At 35.1% G+C, this 21,131-nt stretch overlaps 2 protein-coding genes and 1 pseudogene across 5 annotated transcripts; all 3 read right to left on the bottom strand.

The window, feature by feature from the left end:
- Positions 1–1,780: 1,780 nt before the first annotated feature.
- On the bottom strand, positions 1,781–6,503 carry LOC147564962 (uncharacterized). 4 transcript variants are annotated; one of them, XR_015229157.1, is made up of 5 exons: positions 6,288–6,503; positions 5,976–6,012; positions 3,750–4,498; positions 3,120–3,520; positions 1,781–2,711 (listed from the first exon to the last, which is right to left on the bottom strand). XR_015229157.1 is itself a non-coding variant. In XM_086651353.1 (4 exons), exons 1-4 carry the CDS (start codon positions 6,397–6,399, stop codon positions 3,375–3,377), a joined length of 1,044 nt encoding a protein of 347 aa, XP_086507479.1. In that variant the 5' UTR covers positions 6,400–6,475; the 3' UTR covers positions 3,070–3,374. The 4 variants fall into 4 exon arrangements, 1 of the variants encoding a protein (XP_086507479.1); XR_015229161.1 differs by lacking the exon at positions 5,976–6,012 and having other exon boundaries at positions 6,213–6,471; XR_015229167.1 differs by lacking the exon at positions 5,976–6,012 and having other exon boundaries at positions 6,288–6,399.
- Positions 6,504–13,769: 7,266 nt separating this feature from the next.
- Positions 13,770–14,870, bottom strand: LOC147564963 (protein FAR1-RELATED SEQUENCE 5 pseudogene; annotated as a pseudogene).
- A 3,920-nt stretch (positions 14,871–18,790) lies between these two features.
- Positions 18,791–20,698, bottom strand: LOC147564964 (heat stress transcription factor B-4-like). The gene is made up of 2 exons (XM_086651354.1): positions 20,074–20,698; positions 18,791–19,889 (listed from the first exon to the last, which is right to left on the bottom strand). The coding sequence occupies exons 1-2, from the start codon at positions 20,326–20,328 to the stop codon at positions 19,074–19,076; spliced, it is 1,071 nt and encodes a 356-aa protein (XP_086507480.1). The 5' UTR covers positions 20,329–20,698; the 3' UTR covers positions 18,791–19,073.
- Positions 20,699–21,131: the final 433 nt, after the last annotated feature.

Raw genomic sequence — 21,131 nt, forward strand, 5'->3', positions numbered from 1 at the left:
AAGATAAAAACAAACCAAACTCTTTGGTTAAAAGGGTAAAAACTCAGCCAAGAACCCGAACGATGACCGAAAAGACAAAGCAACTCCAAAAGAAAACAATTAATGTAGAAAAGATTGTGGAGTTGGGAGCACAAAGGTCAGAAGAGCAGACTTCAAAATTGCAAAAACTTGGAAACTGGAAAAAAACCCTGTCTGGAAATATGTAAAGGAACACGAACAGGGTTTGTTGGAAGAATTCTTCAGGGAAAGAAACAAAAGGTACGAGTAGGTTACTGTAATGTTGATGCACTGCTGACAATGTTGGAACATTAGCGTTTGTGTTTTACCATTTTGATTAGGTTACTGTAATGTCCCAGCATTCCTTCAAATGTCGTAACATTAGTAGCGGTGACAATGTTTTTTTCCAATATTTGTATTACAAAAGTGTGGTTCAGCGACGGAATAAACGACATTTGTGGGAAACAACTGGATATGTTAATGATGAATCTGGATTACGATTCACAAATCATTAACTGGGCAACCTCATTCCTCACTAGTCACCCGAAATTGAAAGAAAAATGTGTAATATGCTTGCCACCGAAAATATAAGTAAGTTAAGTGATTCGCGTGTTTTCATATCATCTTTTATATGAGTGAACATTTTGATAACTTTGTGTTTATGGAACAGACAATGATAAAGGGTGACGTAAACCAAGCCTCCATCGAACAAATCTTCAATCGAACATTGAGGAATAATGTGGGGAAACCAGAAATACTATATGTGTGTGCACCCATTTGTCAACCAACAACGGAAGACAGCTCAAGGGGGGACACTGGACACTGTTGATCTATAATGTATTTCTGCATCGTTGGACCCATTACGATTTAATGTCCTTTGATATGAAGATGGCAAAGGAGTGTTTGGAAAATGCCAAAGAGTATGCAGCATACGTGGAGGATGCCATGGAAGAGGTAGGATTCACCATGTTTGGGACCCAACAAAAGTACACAAATGTTCTTGGGGAGCCAACATTCCCTACACAGGGAGAAAAGTGAGTGTTTTGACTCTTTATTTGTTCCAACATTGTGATGAATGTTTTAACTAGTTTGAAATTGTTCCAACATTCCACGAAATGTTCTATCAGTACCCTCTCATGTTTTCACTCTTTTGACAAAAAGTCACGTCATTATTAGTAATGTGGTCTCATTTCACATTATGTTCCAGTATTGTCTATGACTGTGAAAACATTATTTTTTATGCTTTAACATTTCCTTTGTGGCGTGAACAACCAGATTGTGGTCTCTTCGTTATTTTGAAAATTGAAGAACTTGTGGAGGACTGCATGACAATCGAACACAAGGAACAAACACAAAAACCAGATTGGGTTTCATTGGCACAAAGGAAGAGGGCAAAGCTCACCCACAAGATATTGAAGCAGAATACGATGTATTGGAGGATGGCCCGTGATTGAAAGTGTGGTTGCCCCCACAAAAGTTTTTTGGAAAGGATGTTTTAATAAAAAAATGAAGTTGTTTTTCAGGTAACGGGTTATGTTCATATCACTAAACCCCCAACGACTTCATTCTTGATTAGATTACAAACAAAAATGGTTTGTAAATTATTTTGTGATGTTAAGTACTGACAATGATTTGGAATAAAATATTTATGTGGAAACAATATGTAGTAAATTTGAATATATTATTTTTCTTCTTAAACATATGTGACATGCATAGACGACAAAGAGTTTGTTTCAGGAAGGAACACACAGTCTCTGCACTATTGTCCGCATTGGTGGAAATGTTAGTAAAATACGCAATAATGTTCATTCATTATTAAGAATGTTTACAACATACTGCATACTGTTGACACATAGTAAATAAGAGCTAGCCATGTAAGGATTCATTCACTAAACATTTAGTAGAATGTTTTGAACGGTAAATATATTGACTAGACAAAAAAATATTTACTAAGGCATTTAAGAATATTTACTGAGACAAAAAAATATTTACTAAGACATTCAAGATAATGTAGCGACAGTCTCTTATACGTTGAGACATATCGTTGAATGTTAAAGCATTTAGTAAAATGTGAACTATAGTTAGGTTCGACATGTCGCACTGTTGTGATAAGCGGGTTGGTTGCACATACGACAGATTCTTTTTCTCCTCGTAACATCTCCGGAACTCTGCAACCGTGTTCTACGTGGTCTGCCGGGTGCCCTTTTATAGTGGAGGAAGAGTCTTGGTTAATGGATCAAAAGTATAGGGTTCGTCAAAATTTGGAACGGGGTAAACACAATGTTGGTATGTGTTTCTGTAAGCCTCCACCGTCCAGACGGGATCATAAAAACAAGTACTATCACTAGGAGTCTTGTTGAAGCATAACATTGCGTGTTGACACGGAAGCGAATCTACTTGCGAACACCGACAAGAGCATGTGAGAGTACCAAGATTTACGGAATGGCGTGGAGTCGAATATATTTCATAAATAAGTGGGGCTGCTTGAACGTATCTCCACGTCTCCGCAACTTGGTATTTCGTTTGATGTTCCAAGTTAATAGATGGGCAAAGAAATGTATTCTATCCAATAACGGCGTCTCTATGCTTTCTCATCTTGTTCATAATCTTCCGTCTTATGGCATCCAACAATGCTGTAATAGGGAGGACGCGGGCTTTCTTTATAATGTTGTTGAAGCTCTCAGACAGTTGAGAATTGATGGCGTCATATATACCTGGAATAAAAACGTAAAACATTAAAATGAATGACACAACATTTAATAGAATGTCACAACATTTAATAGAATGTTTTTAATAGAATGCTTTTAATAGAACGTACTGTGTTTTAACATTCCATGAGATGTTGTAACATGTAACAGAATGACAAAACACTAGAAAGAATGTGGATAACGGAAGATATGATTAAAATGTCAAAGGAAAATTTAGTTGACCTAATGCATGGAAACATTTACATGATTGTAAACAAAAATTAGTGGAATGTAGACAACATAGCATATGGTGGTACAACAGTTTCCTAAATGTTGGAACGTTGTGTGGAATGCTGTGTAAGCTTAAAGTGTGTCGATAACAGGGTTAATGGTGTTTCAACATTTCAAGTGAAAATAATTGAGTAAACAAAATACCTATCCCATGAGAAAAGAGAATCGGCCCATGATTCCGGATTAAGGGATTGGAAAAACCTCTCGACATTGGTTCCACCTATCTCAACCATTTGTTCAATGGTTGCATGATACTCACTCTCGGGTAATGCCCGTGCCGCCGTAAACATAAGACTCTGAAAATAATGTGACTGACGCGCCCCGTTACGTATTCTCAAGTTCAGATTACATCGTAAGTGCCAAGCACAGAATGAGTGATGAGCGGTGGGAAAACATTCTTCACGCCTTTAGAATTCCACCATGTCTATCCGAAATAAAGGTGTAACGTTTTATCGGAACTACCACTAATTTCAAATTTTGTAGAAACCAATCCCAAGTATGATCATTCTCAATATCCACAACTGCGTAAGCAATGGGGAAAAGACCTAACAAAAAAAGAAAGAAATACAAAATTAGTTTTCTTGATGCATAAAGCAATATTGCATAAGCATGTGCAGAAATGTCTACACAGAAATGGCGAATGCAGGTTGAAATATATCGATGCTGCAGCATTGTACCGAGTGTCGCAACATTGTAGTAAATGTTCCTAAAATGTTGTGAAGTGTTAGCAGGAAAATTAGAATGTTAACGTAAGATATGCAAATGAAAACATACCGTCGTTTCCATCCTTGGTAACAGCAGCTAAGATGCAGCCATTAAAATGAGTTTTTGCGAATGTTCCATCAATATAGATCACAGGGCGACAGTGTTGAAAGCCAGGGATAGATGCGTGAAGGGCAATAAAAACTCGAACAAATCTATTAGTAGTGGGTTCGATTTGCAAATCAATCCTGCTATTAGGATTAGTAGTCGCCAAAGCATCTACGTACCACTTCAACTTTACATAGGAATCACCCTCCTGCCCAAATACTTTGTCCATCGCAACCTTCTTACCACCGTAAGAAAAGTAATAGCTTAACTCAACACCGTAATCGTCTTGGAACTTCTCTTTAACTTCAACCGTACTCCAATCTGGGTGTTTTCTGATGTCTTGATCAATGAGGCTGCCAACAATTTTACTAGACAACTTGGGATCCGCAGGTTTGAGAACAACATCGAAACAATCATGTTTCGGTTCGTACTCTTTCAACTGAAACACAGGTTTACATCCCAATGGTGCAACTGCATGGACTCTCCAATTGCATCTAGGTTTAAAGCAAACTGCAGTCACACGACCTGGTTCATTCTTGATATATTTGTAGTTATTCTTTGTCGCAATGGTATATCGACCAAGAGCGTGTTGAAAAGTTTTGACACTACCGGGAAATATTTGTCCAATCTCAGTAAATATGTCGCCCCATGATTCACATACTAACTTTTTATCATTGTTTTGAGATGTAGAAAGTGACCTATCAGTTTTCATACTGCAAAATCGAATAAAATGTTATGAAAATATCGTAAAATGTCTTAACAGGTTAACAAATGTTAATATCAACTGGGGGAATGTCGTATCATTTAGCGGAAAGTTCACACACTTCGGGGAATGTCAAATGAACTGGGAGAATGTTTTACCATTTTCAAAAATGTTTGGGTTTCTGTGAGAATGATAGAAAAGATTTTACTCAATGTTTCGAATATGTGCTAAAATCATATGGTCCACGAAGCAATGTCTGATCATTTTATAAAATGTTGGTCACAATGATCATTCTATAGCATTGCAACAAATGTGTTAACACATAATAAACTACTGTTAACATTTAACAAAATGTTCTCAAAATCTAAACAATGTTAACACAAGCTGTAAAGTTTTGTTATACAAACAGGAAAACTTGAGAGAAAAAACAAATAAACTGTACGGACAAATAAAAAACTGTACGTACAAACCAGAAATATGTGGTAAAATCATATGGTCCACGACGCAAATGTCTGATCATTTTATAAAATGTTAGTCATAGTGATCATTCAATAGCATTGCAACAAATGAGTTAACACATAATAAAGTTATGTTAACATTTAACAAAATGTTCTCAAAATCTCAACAATGAAATTATAAAAACAGAAGTTGAGAGCAAAAATCCTAAACTGTACGGACAAATAAAATACTGTACGTACAAACCAGAAACTAATTATCACAAAATAAGGATGAACAAAAGCATAAAATCTCATAAAATACAAATCATAAACAGTTAACTGATTTTATAGGCGAAGAGGATGATTCAAGTTTTATAGGCGAAGAAGATGATGATTCAAGTTTTATAGGCGAAGAAGATGATGACTGAAGTTTATGAAGCACAATCTACAGAGAAGATGATGACTGAAGTTTAGGCGAAGAAGGTGATGAATGAACCACGAAAACGTGAAAAGGATTTGTGTCTCGATTTCGGTTTTTTAAGAGAGAGAAAGGTGCAAAAGATTGAATATGGAGATGAATGAAGATGATGATTGAAGAAGATGATGACTGTAGAGAGATAAAGGTGGAATAGATTGAATATGGTCGGTGAGGTTCGAGAGAGAAAAGAGGGTTTGGGTTTGTGTTTCGGTTTAGGTAGAAAGAGAAAGTAAGAACAGATTCTGGAAGAGAGATATTTGGGAGAGAGAAAATTTCCGGTTTATAGAGGGAGGGAGTTGTTGGATATATATATAGGAGGGCAAAAGAGGGATTAGAAAAAAAAATTAGGTCTTAGAGATACGAGTTGGCAAGGGATTGAGGATAGGGATGTGTATTTGGGTTTGATTTGAGATATTAGTTGATTATTGGATTTTAGGTGGGTTAATAATCCCGATTGGTTTTTTTTTGTATTTGGGCCTTTCATAAAAAAATTCATTACAATTCTCTGAAATGAAGTATATACAAAAAATACTACCAAATAATTTACAAAAAAAATTATCAGTAAGACTTACTCGTGGTGAGAGAGTATGTCATTATGGTTAATGATTCCTACAAAGACACAAGATAAAGGTAACCTGATAAGGAATGGAAAACCAAACATAATCTTTATGATTATGAAGTGAGAGGAAAAGCGTAGCCGATCTGATTGATACTATACATCCATCTTTTTAAAAAAAGATAGAGAGATTTTGTTTAGGTTACCAATAATAGTCAAATTAAAGAGGAATACAAAAACCCATTTTAAGAACAAAGAATAGTTAAAGGGGTTCAAAGATGAGCTCAAAATTAGTAACTAGAGAAGAAAAAAAGTAGTTCAAGAGTACCTGATCTTGTGTTTTCCATGTTATCATGATTTTGTTGAGATTTTGGAGAAATTTTGTCAAGAAATTGTATAGGTTGAGATGGGGGACAGGGCTTTAAAAGTTCGAAATTCATGAGTAAATGAAAGGAAGAAGGGGGTACTTATTGAAAAAGTAAACTTCACTGTAAGAAGATGGGTGTACCTTCTCTTCTGAACATTGATTCGACAATACATATCTAGGAAGACCCTTGGGCTTTCCATCATACTTTATGATTTTGGGCCTTGCTGAAGCAGTTTTTAATGGGCTTCACCGTATACAAACAACTGGGCTGGGAAAAATGCCCGTTGACCGCGAACTGCCCGAGTCCGGAGACACCCGAGACCGCCCAAATACGCTCGGGTCAAACTCGGACCGACCGATTAGAGTTGTCGGGCCGGTCTCGGTTTTGAAGCTCTGATCGGTTGTCAATTACCAAGCCCGGACCGATTTCTTAAGAACCCTTAGATTAAGACAATAGTAACATCACCAATCGTTAGATTAAGGGTTTTATCCGTGGGTATAAATAGGTTTCTTTTGAAGACAACCTTATTAACCCTAAGTGCCTCTCTCTCATCTCCAAAACGCATCTCCCCTCTCTCTGTCTCATCTCTCTCCCTCGACTCCTCTTTGTGTGTCCTATCTCAGCTCCTTTTTCTCTCTCGACTCCTTTCTCTCTCTTTGTCTCGTGATCTCATCTCTCTCTCTCGTTGCATTTCTCTCTCTCGTCTCATTTCTCTCTCTCGTCTCATTGTACCCTCTCATAGTTGTAGAGAAAGAAAAATGAACTTAAAGACAAACGAACATAAAGAACGAACTTGCAGAAGAATGAAGAAGAACGAAGTTGAACAAGAACGAAGTTGAATGAAGAAGAAAAAAGTTGAACAAAAACAAAGTTAAAGAAGAACGAATTGATGATGAAGATCTGGTTTTTTAAGATCTATTTTTTCTTCTTAAGATTTATTTCATGTTGTATATTTTTAAGATTTGTTTCATGTTGTTTCTTCTCATCATCTTGTTTCATGTAGAACTATCCCCAATTTTGGCCTAATTTGACCCTCAATTTTGCCCTAATTTTGGCCCACAATTTTACCTCTAATTTCGTCCTAATTTTGGCCCCTAATTTGTCCTAATTTTGGCCCCCAATTTGCCCTAATTTTGGCCCTCAATTTTGCCCTAATTTGACCCCCAATTTTGCCTTAATTTGTAACCCTAAATTCGGTTATACCCGGACCGACCCAGACCGGTACCCGGGTACTCGAAGGAAAACCCCGGTCTCAGGTGGGCTTTGGGCAAGATAATTTTAGGTTTTGACCGGCCCTGACTGAAAATTCAACCGGGCATTGTGTTGTGGAGCCCGGACCACCCGAGACTGATGAAATTAGCCCGCAGGCAAGCCCGACCTGACCGTTTCCCACCCCTACAAACAACCCAATTCGTTTGCATTTCTATGCAAAAGAAAAAACGTTGTTGTGCTACTAGTCACTAGTGATATGGTAAGAGAAAGTACAAGGGGCATAATGGATTTTACCATAAGCAAACTCCATTTTTATTTGACTTGGTCTGAAGAGTCAGAGCTAAGTCTTTGTTAAAGCCCACACGCTTAATGATGTAGCCGCAGTGGAATTTAAAGAAGATAATAAAACTAAACGAAGAACCAATATAGAACGATCGAATAACTCTGAATAACTGAAAACTTTATTAAACTTGATTGGTTTTTCTCTTCAACATGAAAAATAAAGACAGACTGGACTTCCTTTTATAGGATATTAAACTTTCCTAGATAGACTGAAACTGGGTTTTCCTAAATAATAGAAATACTTAAATAATGCAACTTCCTAAATCTAGACTCAATACGAATCTTACCAAACTGGAACTCTTCCTAAAACCTAATGTTATGTCCGACTGGCCTATATGGCCGAGAGGCCCGTGAAAAACGGGTCCGACCCAGGTGCTCCTGCATCACTTAACCTCATAACTATCATAAAGTTATGCAAAGACTAAAATAACAACAAAATTTAACTAAGTTTACCGGAAGTGAAAAGACGTTTCTACTTAAGTCCATGAAGTTTTTTTTGTTGAAAGTGAGTCCATGAAGTTAGTAACCAAATCTCATAATAAGTCGTTGATCATTAAAATTTGTTATATTTAACTAAGACAGTAAATAAAGTTAATACAAAACTAGATGAGTTTTGTGCCCCTTAAAATGATCTTAAAGGTTTTTAGAGCATCTCTAACCTGGGGCGCATGGGACTGTAAATTTAAATTTCCAACCCAAGCCCCCAGGTCCAACCTCAGCAGATCCTTAATCAAGGGTCGGTTGAAGGCCCCAACTGACCGTTGGAGAGGTCCCCAAAGGTCATGTTGGAGTTGATCCTAGCCGTTGGATTTTTCCCACGGTTAGGATCTTCTCCATATTAACTTAAAAAAAAAAATTGATTAATTTTAATTGTTTTTTAATCTAACAAAAACTCACACATTAATTTAAAAAAAAATCTAACAAAAATCCACACATTTTTTAAAATCCAACGTGTCGGTTCTCGAATAACTTTCCAACTTAAAAAAAATATTATTTCGGAAATAGTTCAAACAAGTATTTCTTACATACACAAAATCACACACATTCTTCGCACACCCACAAAAAATTCACATACACGTTTCCCACATGCACATATTTACGACCTCAAGAGAGGCTAAGGTTGGAGTTGAATTCTTGGAGCTGAGCTAAGGCTGAAAATTTTGGGTGAAAAGGTGATTTTTAAGGCCTAAGACAGGTTGAGGTTGGAGTTGCTCTTATATATATGGTTTTTCGGACACAATATGTCTTAGAGATGGGTTTCTTTTAGATGTATATAGACTATATAAGATTCATTACATTCAATACATCATGAATAACATGAATTGAGTAAAACCAATAACTACTACCATTAAAGACATATTAGACCCTAAAGGTCAAATAAAGACTCTTAAGACTATGTTAGGAGCATGAAAACCAATTCTTACCTTTACTCAATTTATTTTCTTTAACACAAGTCAATAAACGACGGATTCTATTTTCGCTGGAAACCGGACATGTGACTTCCTAATTTTCGGAGTGCTCACTCAATTTGTAATGTACCATACCATATTCATCACGATGCATCACTATCATGTAATTAAATGTCATGACTATTAGAAGTCCAATGTTAAAAAAACAAAAATCAACAAACCTCGCTTATTTGATAGAGATGTCCTTCCCACTTTATGAGACCCTAATTTTTCCAACTCTAATCATCATTGGTTATGTGGTAAGAGAGCCCTTAAAGTGCTGAAAATTTAGAGCATAACACTCAAGAAAAACTCTAAAAATCTTATTTGTGAAATATCAATTAAGATTATTATTCTCAAGTGTCAAAATAGTGACACATAATTTTTCTAATAAAGATCTCTAAAATGATTTTATTTAATACACATGTCACTGTTAAATTCAGTACTAGAAACCTCATTAAAAAGTAAAATGATTTTTAGAGTGAAACTTAGAGAAACTCAAAATACAATATATTTTAGAGTGTCTGTCATAAATGTTATCGCATCATCATGGAGTGTCTAATAGAGCGTTCCATTGGATAATTTTTTCTAACATCAACTCTAAAATTCTAAGTGTATGGCGTTTGAGTGTCCCATTGGAGATGTTTTCCATATTGTTAGACAAAAAGTCTATTGAGGGCGAATTGGAGTCCGACTTTGGTCCGTCTTGATGACGTGGCACCTCACGTCATCAAGTCAGACTATTCACGTGATTTTGTGTTTAAGAAAATAGAGATATTCAACTTAGGTCCTTCAAGAGTTTGAGTAATTGACGTGATGCCCCTATGTTATTATACCCATCAAAAACCGTTCAAACCATTCAATGATCAGGATCTTTTCTTGACGTGATGCCCCTACGAATACTGGATGTACCTATAGACCAAATGATCAACAAGTGGTAATTTCTATCGCTTTTTTATATATTTCTTAGTTCATCATGATAATTAAATCCCGTAATGATATTATTTATTGTTATATGTGATCCCGTGTTCACATGTGATGCGGTTCAGATATTTGACCCGATTCCTACTCAATAAAGTATTATGAATTTTGGTTGTAACTCCACACCAAATAATCAACAAGTGGTAATTTCTACCGCTTTTCTATATATTTCTTACTTCACCATGATAATTAAATCTCGTAACAATTTTGTTTGTTGTTATATGTGCAGTCTAATATGGAGTTGTTGATGGGAGTTTATCGTCCTGACTACAATTATTATATTTCAAGTGAAGCAATGGCTGATGGTAGTACGTCAAAGTCTCAATTGAGGGAAGAATAAGAGTTGCCTAAAATTATATTATGTGGATTTGTCTTTAGATTCTAGCTTTAATGCATTAGAGGGTAAGACTTCGGTTCAATTTATTCTTTAAGTTTTAGAATATTTAGATGGAGACAGTCGATTCAATTTATTACTTGGTTCAATTCATTTTCATTATTTTAGTTTTCTTTTTATAAAAGGTCTTTCATTATTTTACTTGACATTTGGATATACAAGTTTTCTTATTGAATAATTAGTTGGTTCAAATTGATGTTCATTCATTTTAGTTTGGTTCGATTTAGTGGGCAATATAGTAGAATTAAGTTGACTTACCGTTACACTTATTAAATTGTCACCAAGTATCGATTATTTTTAATATGTATAAGATAGTAGATGTTTAAGTCTAAATTGGATGTTCATTATCCATGTATTTATGTACATGAATTGTTAGCAATTTTTGAGATCAATAGAAATAAAAGTAAATTAACAGTAGTTCGGTGAGCTATTTCGAAATTCCACTAGAAGTCAGATATAAGAATGACTAAAATAAATAAATTTACTATATCTGGAATTTGATATATTTTCTCTCTATATGCCCAAATATGTGAACACATAACTTGGATACACAAATCAACCCCAATTATATCGGTTATATCGGTTGAGTTTAATAAAAAAATCGTCTAGACAACGAGAAAAAATGTAGAAAATCATCTCGAAAAGAAATTGGAGCTATAGATTACTTAAACAAGGGCAAAAGAGACCCTCTATTTTTTGGTAGTTAAGTAAACAAAGAACCCTTTCAATAACAGGGAATAGTAAACAAAGAACCATGGCAAAAAAAAAAAAACAAAGAACCAAAGCAAAAGGAGACCCTCAAATATATTGCCCTAGTCAAGAAAAGATCTTGGTCATTGAATGGTTTGAACGGTTTTTTATGGGTATAATAACATAGGGGCATCACTCGTCAATTACTCAAACTCTTGAAGGACCTAAGTTGAATATCTCTATTTTCTTAAACACAAAATCACGTGAATAGTCTGACTTGATGACGTGAGGTGCCACGTCATCAAGATGGACCAAAGTCGGACTCCAATTCGCCCTATGCTTGGTAACCCAGCAGTTGGGCCCAGCTGTTTGACCAGTACAGGTGGAAGGGGGTACTTTGTATGCTACTTAATTGCTCTAGGTTTGATCTAGACCGTTCAAAATGAAAGGTCCAAATTAGATCCCATTTTTTATTACTTCTTGTACTCTTACTTACTTTTTCCTTTTTTTGTTTACATTTACTAAGTTAGGTGTTCCCGTTCCCTCTCTTTTTCGTACTTCACTCTCTGATTAATCTATTGTCAAAGTTATGAGTTCTCTTTCCAGTGGCGTGGCTGAGATTTTGGGAGTCCGGTGCGAAATTTTGATCGGGGCCCTTAACAAAATAATATGAAAAAATAGAAACAAATGACATTTAAATTATGAGTTTGACCATAATATGTTTAACGACATTATACAAAAAGGTATTATGCATAAACATATTATTTTTATAACTAATTTATTTTTAAAAAACTTCAAAAATTTGTAACGCAATTATGTATCAAAAATACAATTTCTTGCTAGACTACTACAATGGACAGTCGGAATAGTTTAATTTTTTTTTTTTGTTGAAAGAGTCGGAATAGTTTAATTGAAAAAAAAATAAGAATTTCGAGAAGGATTCACATAACAAAATAAATATGGGATTCAAAAAGATATAAATATAAAAAATATATATATATATATTCTTAGCATTAATACATACAAATAAACAAAGAAACATATATATATATATATATATATATATATATATATTTCAAAAATAAAAATAATAAATCTATAAAATATCAAGAAAAATTTGTGTGCAATAATTGTCTGTTTAAACTCTTCAATGGATTGGAAGTGTTTCTAACCACTAACTAAAATTGTTTAAATTTAAGATTTATTAAGTTGGTTAAAACCCAAATTTCAAAATTGTTCAAAGTTAAGATTTATTAAGTTGGTTAGAACCTAACTTTCATAAGAGAGATCATCTTGATATGTGCAATACCCCTTGATTGTTATAAGAGGGATGTCTATCAAAATTTTTTTTTTCTGTTAAAATTGGAATGTCTATCCATTGTTATAGTAGCTTTGATGTGGAAGAGTTGCCTATACACTAAGTTAGTCTAGTACCTGGCTCAACAGCATGGAGTGTGCAAAGAGTTGCCTATACACTAAGTTAGTCTAGTACCTGGCCCAACAGCATGTAGCTTTGAACCCGGGTGTTTCGTGTATTCAACGCACTTTCTACCAGGTTGACAACGTTTGTAACTTGTTTTAGTTTCACATTCCTTAATATATGACCTCTCATAGTTTATCATTACCAAATAAGGCCTCCTAGGGGTGAGGAGGCCCGGTGCGGTCGCACCTCTGGCACCTCCTCACCCACGCCCCTGTCTCTTTCCTGTTTAAATTGTACCCATCACTAAGTTGGGTGTTCTCTTCTAAGAAAGTGTTTGTTCTTGTTTAAAATATCAACAGTATTCTACAACCCTTCAACAAAAAAAACCGTACTCTACAATGCCATCTGCATTAAAAATTATATAAACTACTTAACTTTTGCAATCACCACACCATCAAATTGTTAGACAAATAAAAACACAAAATCATTTAGCAATAATTAAAGATGATATGTCACCAAAATATTTTAAAACAAAAAGATGAAACCTCTCAAAACATAATAACAAATTTAAAATAGTTCTAGTAGTAGATTTAAAGAGTTCCGGTAGTAATAGTAGTAGACGTTACTTTTTTCTTACTCTTTCGTATCGTCGGCTTCAATCTATTTTCTCGTTTACGTCCTTTCCTAGAAGTTACTTTCTGGTCAAGTATGTGATCATTTGCACCATTTTCTTCAGTTGTCTTCTTCAAACCACTTGCATCACTTGGCTTACACATCGAATACATCTTAATCTGATTGTCCGCCCATTGAGAAGTTTCAAGAAAATAATCTTCATTTTCTGACGCCAAATCAGCCACTTCGTTAAGTTTGCGAGGCAACAAATTATATCGCACTTGTTCCGTAGTCTCAGTTTGTCCATTGTAACCAACTGTCATTTTTGTGTAACATCTTCTCACATCCTTCCTCCACCTTCGGAGGATGTAATTGTTGGTAACATTGTGATGTTATTTTGGAGTAACACAAAAAGGGCATGTTTACAAAGTATCCCTTTGAACTCAAACAAGTGACAAGTACACTCAACAATAGATTCGTACCTCATCAGCAAAACTGTAAAAGTCACCATCTTGGTACGCTCCCCTACCATAGCATCCTCTTGTATGTCGTACTCCACTCCTATGTCTGTCTCACGTACTGAAATCAAACGACAATATAATTGTCCAGTTAACTCGGATTGAAACTCTTGAAACTTTGATATAGTATAGGCACCTTGAATTTGTTTCTCCATCATGAATCTAGTGGTACATGGGATCGTCTGTGAGAAAGACTTAAAATTTGCCGAAGTCTCATTTTCTATTTTCTTCTTCAAAGCATTCTCACATTGTTCTACAAATTGTTTTAATGTAGTTTTTGAACTAACATATCCATCAAAGAAAGCATTGACCCCCTCACTGCGCTGTGTGCTAGACATTCCAGCCCAAAATGTACGTTTTGCATAGCATGGTACCCATCGATGTCTCTCTTTATACAATTCACTTAACCAATCACAATTATGCAACTCATATTTCTCAATCATGTCACCCCATTGATATTCAAATTCTGATGGACGTTGTGTTTCACACACCAAACCTTGTAAAACATAAGTTATTGAACGATAGTGGGTGTAGCTACCTAACTTGAACGGCAATTTCTTCATAATGTGCCATAAACACCATCGATGCCTAGTGTTAGGGAATACTTGTCCAATTGCATTTTTCATGGCGGCGTCTTGATCGGTCATAATGCCTCCTGGAGCAACATTATCCATGCACTCAAGCCATGTCTTAAAGAGCCAAACAAACGACTCAATATTTTCACTTGAAATCAAACCAAATCCAAGAAGTATTGATTGACCATGATGATTAACTCCAACAAAAGGGGCAAACGGCATTTCGTACTTGTTTGTCAAATATGTCGTGTCAAATGTGATAGCATCACCAAACTCTTTATAAGCTTTTCTACACCATCCGTATGTCCAAAATATATTTCTTAACCGATCTTCATCGTTTAAGTCCATTTTAAAGAAGAATCCATTGTTTTGTTCCAACATTTTTAAAAGTATCGTTCGACTGCAATGGCATCTCCTTCACCTAGTCGTAATTTTCTTGAGTGGTCTAGGTAATTCCTGCAATCTTTTTCAGTAAATGGTAGATTAGAATAACCGCCTGCTTCAATAACCAATTTTTGATACGTCTTGGTTGGACGAATTCCGGCCTGATCTGATAAGTCGAGTTGCCTTTGAACTCATTTACTAATTTCTCTGTTGGAGCGAAACAAACGAGATTTGGAAGGACTAATCTCATGGTTGTGGTCTAAAATGACTTTCGAAATCACCCAAAATCCATCTAACCCAAACTTCGCGGCGATTTTAACATTGCAACCTTTTCAGAATTTTCCTTCGGATTTAAAGTTGTGCTTACGGACGAAATTCTATGACCTTCTCGACAACATGTAAATGTTACGTAACGATCATTTCTGTCTTCATCTTCGACTCTTGTTCTTTTCTTAACAGCGAACCCCTTACTGTATGCATATCTTTTGAAGAGTTCGAATATATCTTCATCGTTGCGAAATTTCGTACCTAATTCAGGTTGTACGATTTGTTGATTGTTTTCGGTTGATAGACAAGGATTGGACACACCATCATTGCTAGCAAGCACTTCCATTAAACCTACGCATCCACATATACACGAATTAATTAATGAGGGCTAAAATTGTTACTATAGACAAAGTCAAAGAATGAAATGAAAATAGCAAAAGTTATTTAAATAATGCATACAACATTTTTTTGTTGTTGAAAGAATAATGGATACAACATATTATGAAAACTATAATTTACATTGTATGAAATCTGAATTAGAATGAAAGAAAAGAATGAGGATTTACACCAATAAAAGTGGTTAAACTACATACTGGAAAACCTATTTCATTGATCTTTTTAATTAATATTAAGTTCATGTTAAATCATTTAACTAATTAATTCAAATACAACCCTCTTTACATATGAACTTCAAGTGAAAATAGTGTAATGAAATAAACACAATCATTGTTTCAAGGATTTTAATGATCTCACCTTCACAACCTACAAAAGCTTCTTTTAGAGAAGAAGAAGAACCTTCATCCATTGTAGTTTCTAGTTGCATAGAAGTTCTAGAAAATAGACAATTCTTCAAAACCCTAAAAGGATTCGTTGGAGGCAAAAGAAGAAGAAGGTACTCCCTCCGTCCCAAATTAAGAGTCCCGTATTGGTAATCCAACTTATTTTCATAGTTTTTCTTCTTCCAAATTTACCCTTATTTATTTGATAACTTTTGTTAGAGTAATTCAAGGATTATCAATCAAATTTGACCATTAGTCATGTAAAGTAACTATGTTAATATAAAAGAAAGAATTTGTTGATTGGAAAAATCAATTTTTGTATTGGAAAGTGTCAAATGCCTTAATTAGCTTAATTAATGCACCATGTATGCACCATGTATGGAAATATTAAAGAAAGGGTATTCATGGAAAAGTAAGGGATTTTATATGATATTATATGATATATTAGGAATGAGACTCTTAATTTGGGACATCCCAAAAAGGAATAGTGGACTCTTAATTTGGGACGGAGGGAGTAAAATAGATGAAGATGGAACGATTGACAATTTGTGTTTAGACTGCTAGGTATTCTAAGAAGTAATAAAAAATGGGATCTAATCTGGACTGTTCATTTTGAACGGTCTAGATCAAACCTAGAGCAATTAAGTAGCATACAAAGTACCCCTTCCACTTGTACTGGTCAAGCAGCTGGGCCCAACTGCTGGGTTACCAAGCATTTCCGTTTTGATTGTTAGATAACATCGACTGGCTAGAAAATAATAAAACTGAAAATTGTGTCCTTACGATAATTCTAGTTCAAAGCCATGAATGCAGCAGTATCTTGATTTGTACAATATTTGTTCAATCCAACTCGAACTATCTTTACATATCATTGTGTGTAGCTCACTCTACAATGTCCTCTGTCACTCTGTGTACTAAACAAATAGCAGTTCCTAAGTATCTCTTTCTTTTTCTTTTTTTCTTTCTTTCTCATAAAAAAAAGTATCTCTTTCTTGTGTCCGACCCCTACTTATCTATTTGCTCCCTCGAACAATGTTTTTTTTTAAAAAAGCTAGATTCTTCTTATTGTTTTTTTTCTTTCTTCTACTCCAAGGACTACTTCTTATGATGATGATTCTGAGCAAACTCACAAAATCACGTGACCCTCTTAAAGAAAAAAGACAACAGATTAGCTCAGGGTATCAAAGTTGTCATCCAAACTCATAATTAGGGTTTCTCTCTTTTTTTTTATATTAGGTTTCATGATGAATTATTGCACGAACATAGTATATAAATATAAGTTTACTTTAGAGTTTCTTTTTCTCTTCTTACGTACTCTTTCTTCTTTGTTTCTTTATTTCCCTGTCTAAAACTTTGAGAATCTACTCCAATTAATCTCCTTTTTCTAACTTTATTCTTGGCATTGATCTCTATCCTTATACACATTTCTAACAGACTAACAGTCAATGGAAACATACATGGTCAAGCTTTACATATAAAGCTAGGGGTATAAGATGTATAAAGAGAATCAAATTTTATTAAAAGATGTGAATAAAGGTGATGAGTGGTGTTTAACTAACCTTCAAAATGAGTCTTTCTTTCTCTCTCTACATATTATAGTGGAGTTAATTGAAGAGAAGAAAGATGGGATTTTGGGATAAGTGATGAAAGTAACAAGAAAGATCAAGGGAATATGGGATATCATAAAACTCATGGGTTTTAAGGAGGTTTGATGATCATAATTTGATCTAATATATACTTTAAGTACCAAAAGGCAGATTTTTCTTGATGATGGAGATAGAAATAAGATGCTTGATAGAGACATTTCAAAGCTATGAGTAATTAATTACACACATTCTCCCTCTTATGGAATATAATGAGTATAATGCTAGGGACACTACAAAAATCTGGGCTATTTGTGACGAACTATTTCCGACGCGGTGGAGAAAACAGCAGAAACACGTTTATTTCCTACGGATTACGAAAACCCATCGAAAATAACTATGTTGCGACCGATTAATTAAGATTTCGTCGTAAGTAGTTAGTAACAACGACGGGTTAATACTCCATTGCCGTTGGAAAAAATACGCCGATATTGTTAGGAAAAACTTTGTTACATGTCTTTTTTTCGTCAGAAAATCTCCTATTACGACGGCTGGAGTTTCGTTTTTCGGAACAAGAAAAACTACGTACACTGTAGGCAGAAATTCTATGTGGCTTGTCGTGATTCACACTTCAGTGGATCAAAATAACCAAAGGCATAAATTATGGTAAGTCACATGAGATTTCGGCCCAGAGTCTGCCTGATTTTTCTTGTTCCTTAACATTTTTTTCATACAACGATAGTTTTATCTAACTTGTCGTAATGAGTAATTAATTAGTCACATTCTCTCTCTCTCTCTCTCTCTCTCTCTCTCTCTCTCTCTCTCTCTCTCTCTCTCTCTCTCTCTCTCTCTCTCTCTCTCTCTCTCTCTCTCTCTCTCTCTCTCTCTCTCTCTCTCTCTCTCTCTCTCCTCTCTCTCTCTCTCTCTCTCTCTCTCTCTCTCTCTCTCTCTCTCTCTCTCTCTCTCTCTCTCTCTCATGGAAGATAATGATAGTTTTACCTAACTTGTTCTAATGAGGATTGCTACCTTTTTAAAAGAACAGCAATAATGAGTATCAATAAAAAAAAAATTGTGACTATTAATAATCATTAGGGTTTCATCTAATACTCGACAGTGTTTAATTACCTTCTTTTTATGGTTACATTTTTTTGTCCATTATTTCCTCAGACTTTCTTTTTAGAAATAAGACCTATATACATTGGTATAGAAAAAAAAAAAAAAGAGAGAAAGAGATGCCAAAAGTAGAAATAAGACATGTTCAAATGAATGAAAACTAAATTTTGTTCTAATATTGTTCTTAATTCTTGATTAATAAATGAAAAACCCAACTTCATTATTCATGGCTTGGTGGGGAGCAAGGAAATTAAGATATTAGTAGCTACCTATATACACTAACAACCAGGCACACACACTAGAGCTAGCACACTCATTTATCATCTACTGTGTCTTTCATTAGACCCAATAACTGGAAAAAAAAACATTCTAACAAGCAAAGGAAAAGTACTCTAGACCATTAAGGATGAGAGAGACATAGAGAACTAATAAGATGAAGGCATAAGGTTCAAACCTAAATCATCCTTACCCACAACTAATCTTGACTTGTTATTCATTTCCATACATGATGAATGAGGAGATATTGGCTCTGGATGTAGCCTCTTCTTGGAATGAAGTAATGACACCCCAAATAGCTTTGTTTTGTTGCTAATACTGTTCTTGTTGTTTTGATCTTCATGCATAGGTATAGAATTGTTAGAGCCAAAAGGAACTTTGAGAAGCTTTTGTTGTTGATTGTTCATATTTATGGGTTTGTGATGAACTAATGATGGGTTTGTTGGATTGGAACTAGGGTTTATTGAAGATGGTGGAGGGTTACAAACTACTAAAGAAGATGGATAAGAGTTGCTAGGAGTAACTGGTCTCACATGATTCTGCACAAAATAGATTATATCATTGTATAGCTTCTTCATATGTGCTAATTCAGATACTAGCATCGAGTTACTTCTTCGAAGTCTTTCGTTATCTTCTGATAAGGCGATCACCGATGAATTGTTATTGCAACCGACACTAATTAAACCACCACCGCTACCGCCACATGGAGATGTTAAGGGTGGCGGGGAGTCACACCAATCAACTTGCTCGTCCGAACCCGAAGGGGATATACTAAGTTGACTTGAAAATGGGTAGAAACCGGGTTCTCCCACCCCTCCATCAATCAGAGAATGGTGGTGGTGGTTAATGGATACTTGTGGTTGAGAAGTTTTTCTTCTATGAATCTCACATAACAAATCCTTTTCTCCCTTCTTGAAAAATTCATTTGCAAACTCCCATCTATCCGGGACAATCTTCCTAAATCCCTATAGAGAGAAAAAAGAGATTTAGTTCGTTACTAGAAGAACAATGAATAAAATTATTGATACAACAAACTATACAACAGATTCAACAACTGGGAAAAACGTGCTAATAAAAACAAAATCTTGTTGTATAACTATTGTAATTTTGTTGTATGAAAGTTAGAGAAAAAAATATGTTAATACGTACGTAAGTATTAAGTTGGCGAACAAAACTGGAGAAATTGTTGTGCTTGAAGTAGTTGGGGAGGAGATCGCGAGCAAAGTCTGGTGGACGCCAAACAACAAAGGTGGAATCATCTTCACCCCAAGAAACAATATGATCGGTGATAGGATCATCAACTAGTTGATAAGTTTTGGTAAGGAAAGGAGCTGGAACTGATTTATGGGAGTCTAGTGAGAGTAAAATACCTTCACATGAGTTATGTTGTAGCATTAATGCCATTTTTTAGAGAGAAAAAGTTAATATTACCTAGAGAGAGATGGGTAGGTAGAAGATAAGAAGGAGAAGGTTTAAAGCTGTGGGTAGGAAGAGAAGGGAAGAGAAGAGAAGGTTTCAGATAGGAAGAGTGAGAGTGAAAGACAGGCAGAAAGATTCAGAGGAACAGACAGAATGAGAGCAAAGAAGAAGGTTATGAGATTTGTAGAGAGGGTAGTGGGGATTTTGATGTATTTGTTTTTAGAGAGAGAGAAAGTGTAGATGTGATGAGGGTTTGGGGGTTTAGGAGGAAGAGAAGAATAGTTTAAAAGAAGAAAATTGTTCTCCTTGGGGTTTGTAGTTAGAGAGAGAAAGAAGAAGAAAGAATATGTGTCTGGATGTCTATATCAATATATAAGAGTATATAAGTTCAAGACGAACCCGTGACCATTTCTAGTAGTAGTAGTTTTTTTTTTTTTGATGATAAACATTGCATTAAAAACGAACAAGAGTACTACAAGCACACAAACGGCTAAAGAAATGCCGACACAAACAAGAGTACTACTAACACACAAAACAACTAGAGTAAAGCTGACACAAAAGAAGGTACAGAATTCCATTCTTTCCTTTCTTCTTCCCCATTTCGCAATCGCATCAGCTGGAGCATTGCAATCCCTAGACACATAGGTGAACATGATTCCTTCGAAATTATTTATAAGGGATTGAATTTGTTGTATCATCTTTAACGATTGCCAGTGTAGACCAATATTATGACCGTTGATGAATTTGATCAGTGCTTGGTTATCACTTTCTATATGAGCATGAGTAAT

This window comes from Eschscholzia californica, unplaced genomic scaffold, assembly GCF_041429995.1.
Source record: "Eschscholzia californica isolate CP2 unplaced genomic scaffold, dmEscCali1.0.p SCAF_1, whole genome shotgun sequence".
Taxonomy (NCBI): domain Eukaryota; kingdom Viridiplantae; phylum Streptophyta; class Magnoliopsida; order Ranunculales; family Papaveraceae; genus Eschscholzia; species Eschscholzia californica.

What these genes read in the sequence shown, in the direction of transcription:
- LOC147564962 (XM_086651353.1), bottom strand. Translation starts at nt 6,399, where the DNA reads ATGAATTTCGAACTTTTAAAGCCCTGTCCCCCATCTCAACCTATACAA. An exon ending in CATGGAAAACACAAGATCAG is followed by an intron (nt 6,013 to 6,287) that starts GTACTCTTGAAC and finishes GTGTCTTTGTAG; the next exon opens with GAATCATTAACCATAATGAC. An exon ending in GACATACTCTCTCACCACGA is followed by an intron (nt 4,499 to 5,975) that starts GTAAGTCTTACT and finishes TCGATTTTGCAG; the next exon opens with TATGAAAACTGATAGGTCAC.
- LOC147564964 (XM_086651354.1), bottom strand. Translation starts at nt 20,328, where the DNA reads ATGGCATTAATGCTACAACATAACTCATGTGAAGGTATTTTACTCTCA. An exon ending in TTCGCCAACTTAATACTTAC is followed by an intron (nt 19,890 to 20,073) that starts GTACGTATTAAC and finishes TTCTCTCTATAG; the next exon opens with GGATTTAGGAAGATTGTCCC.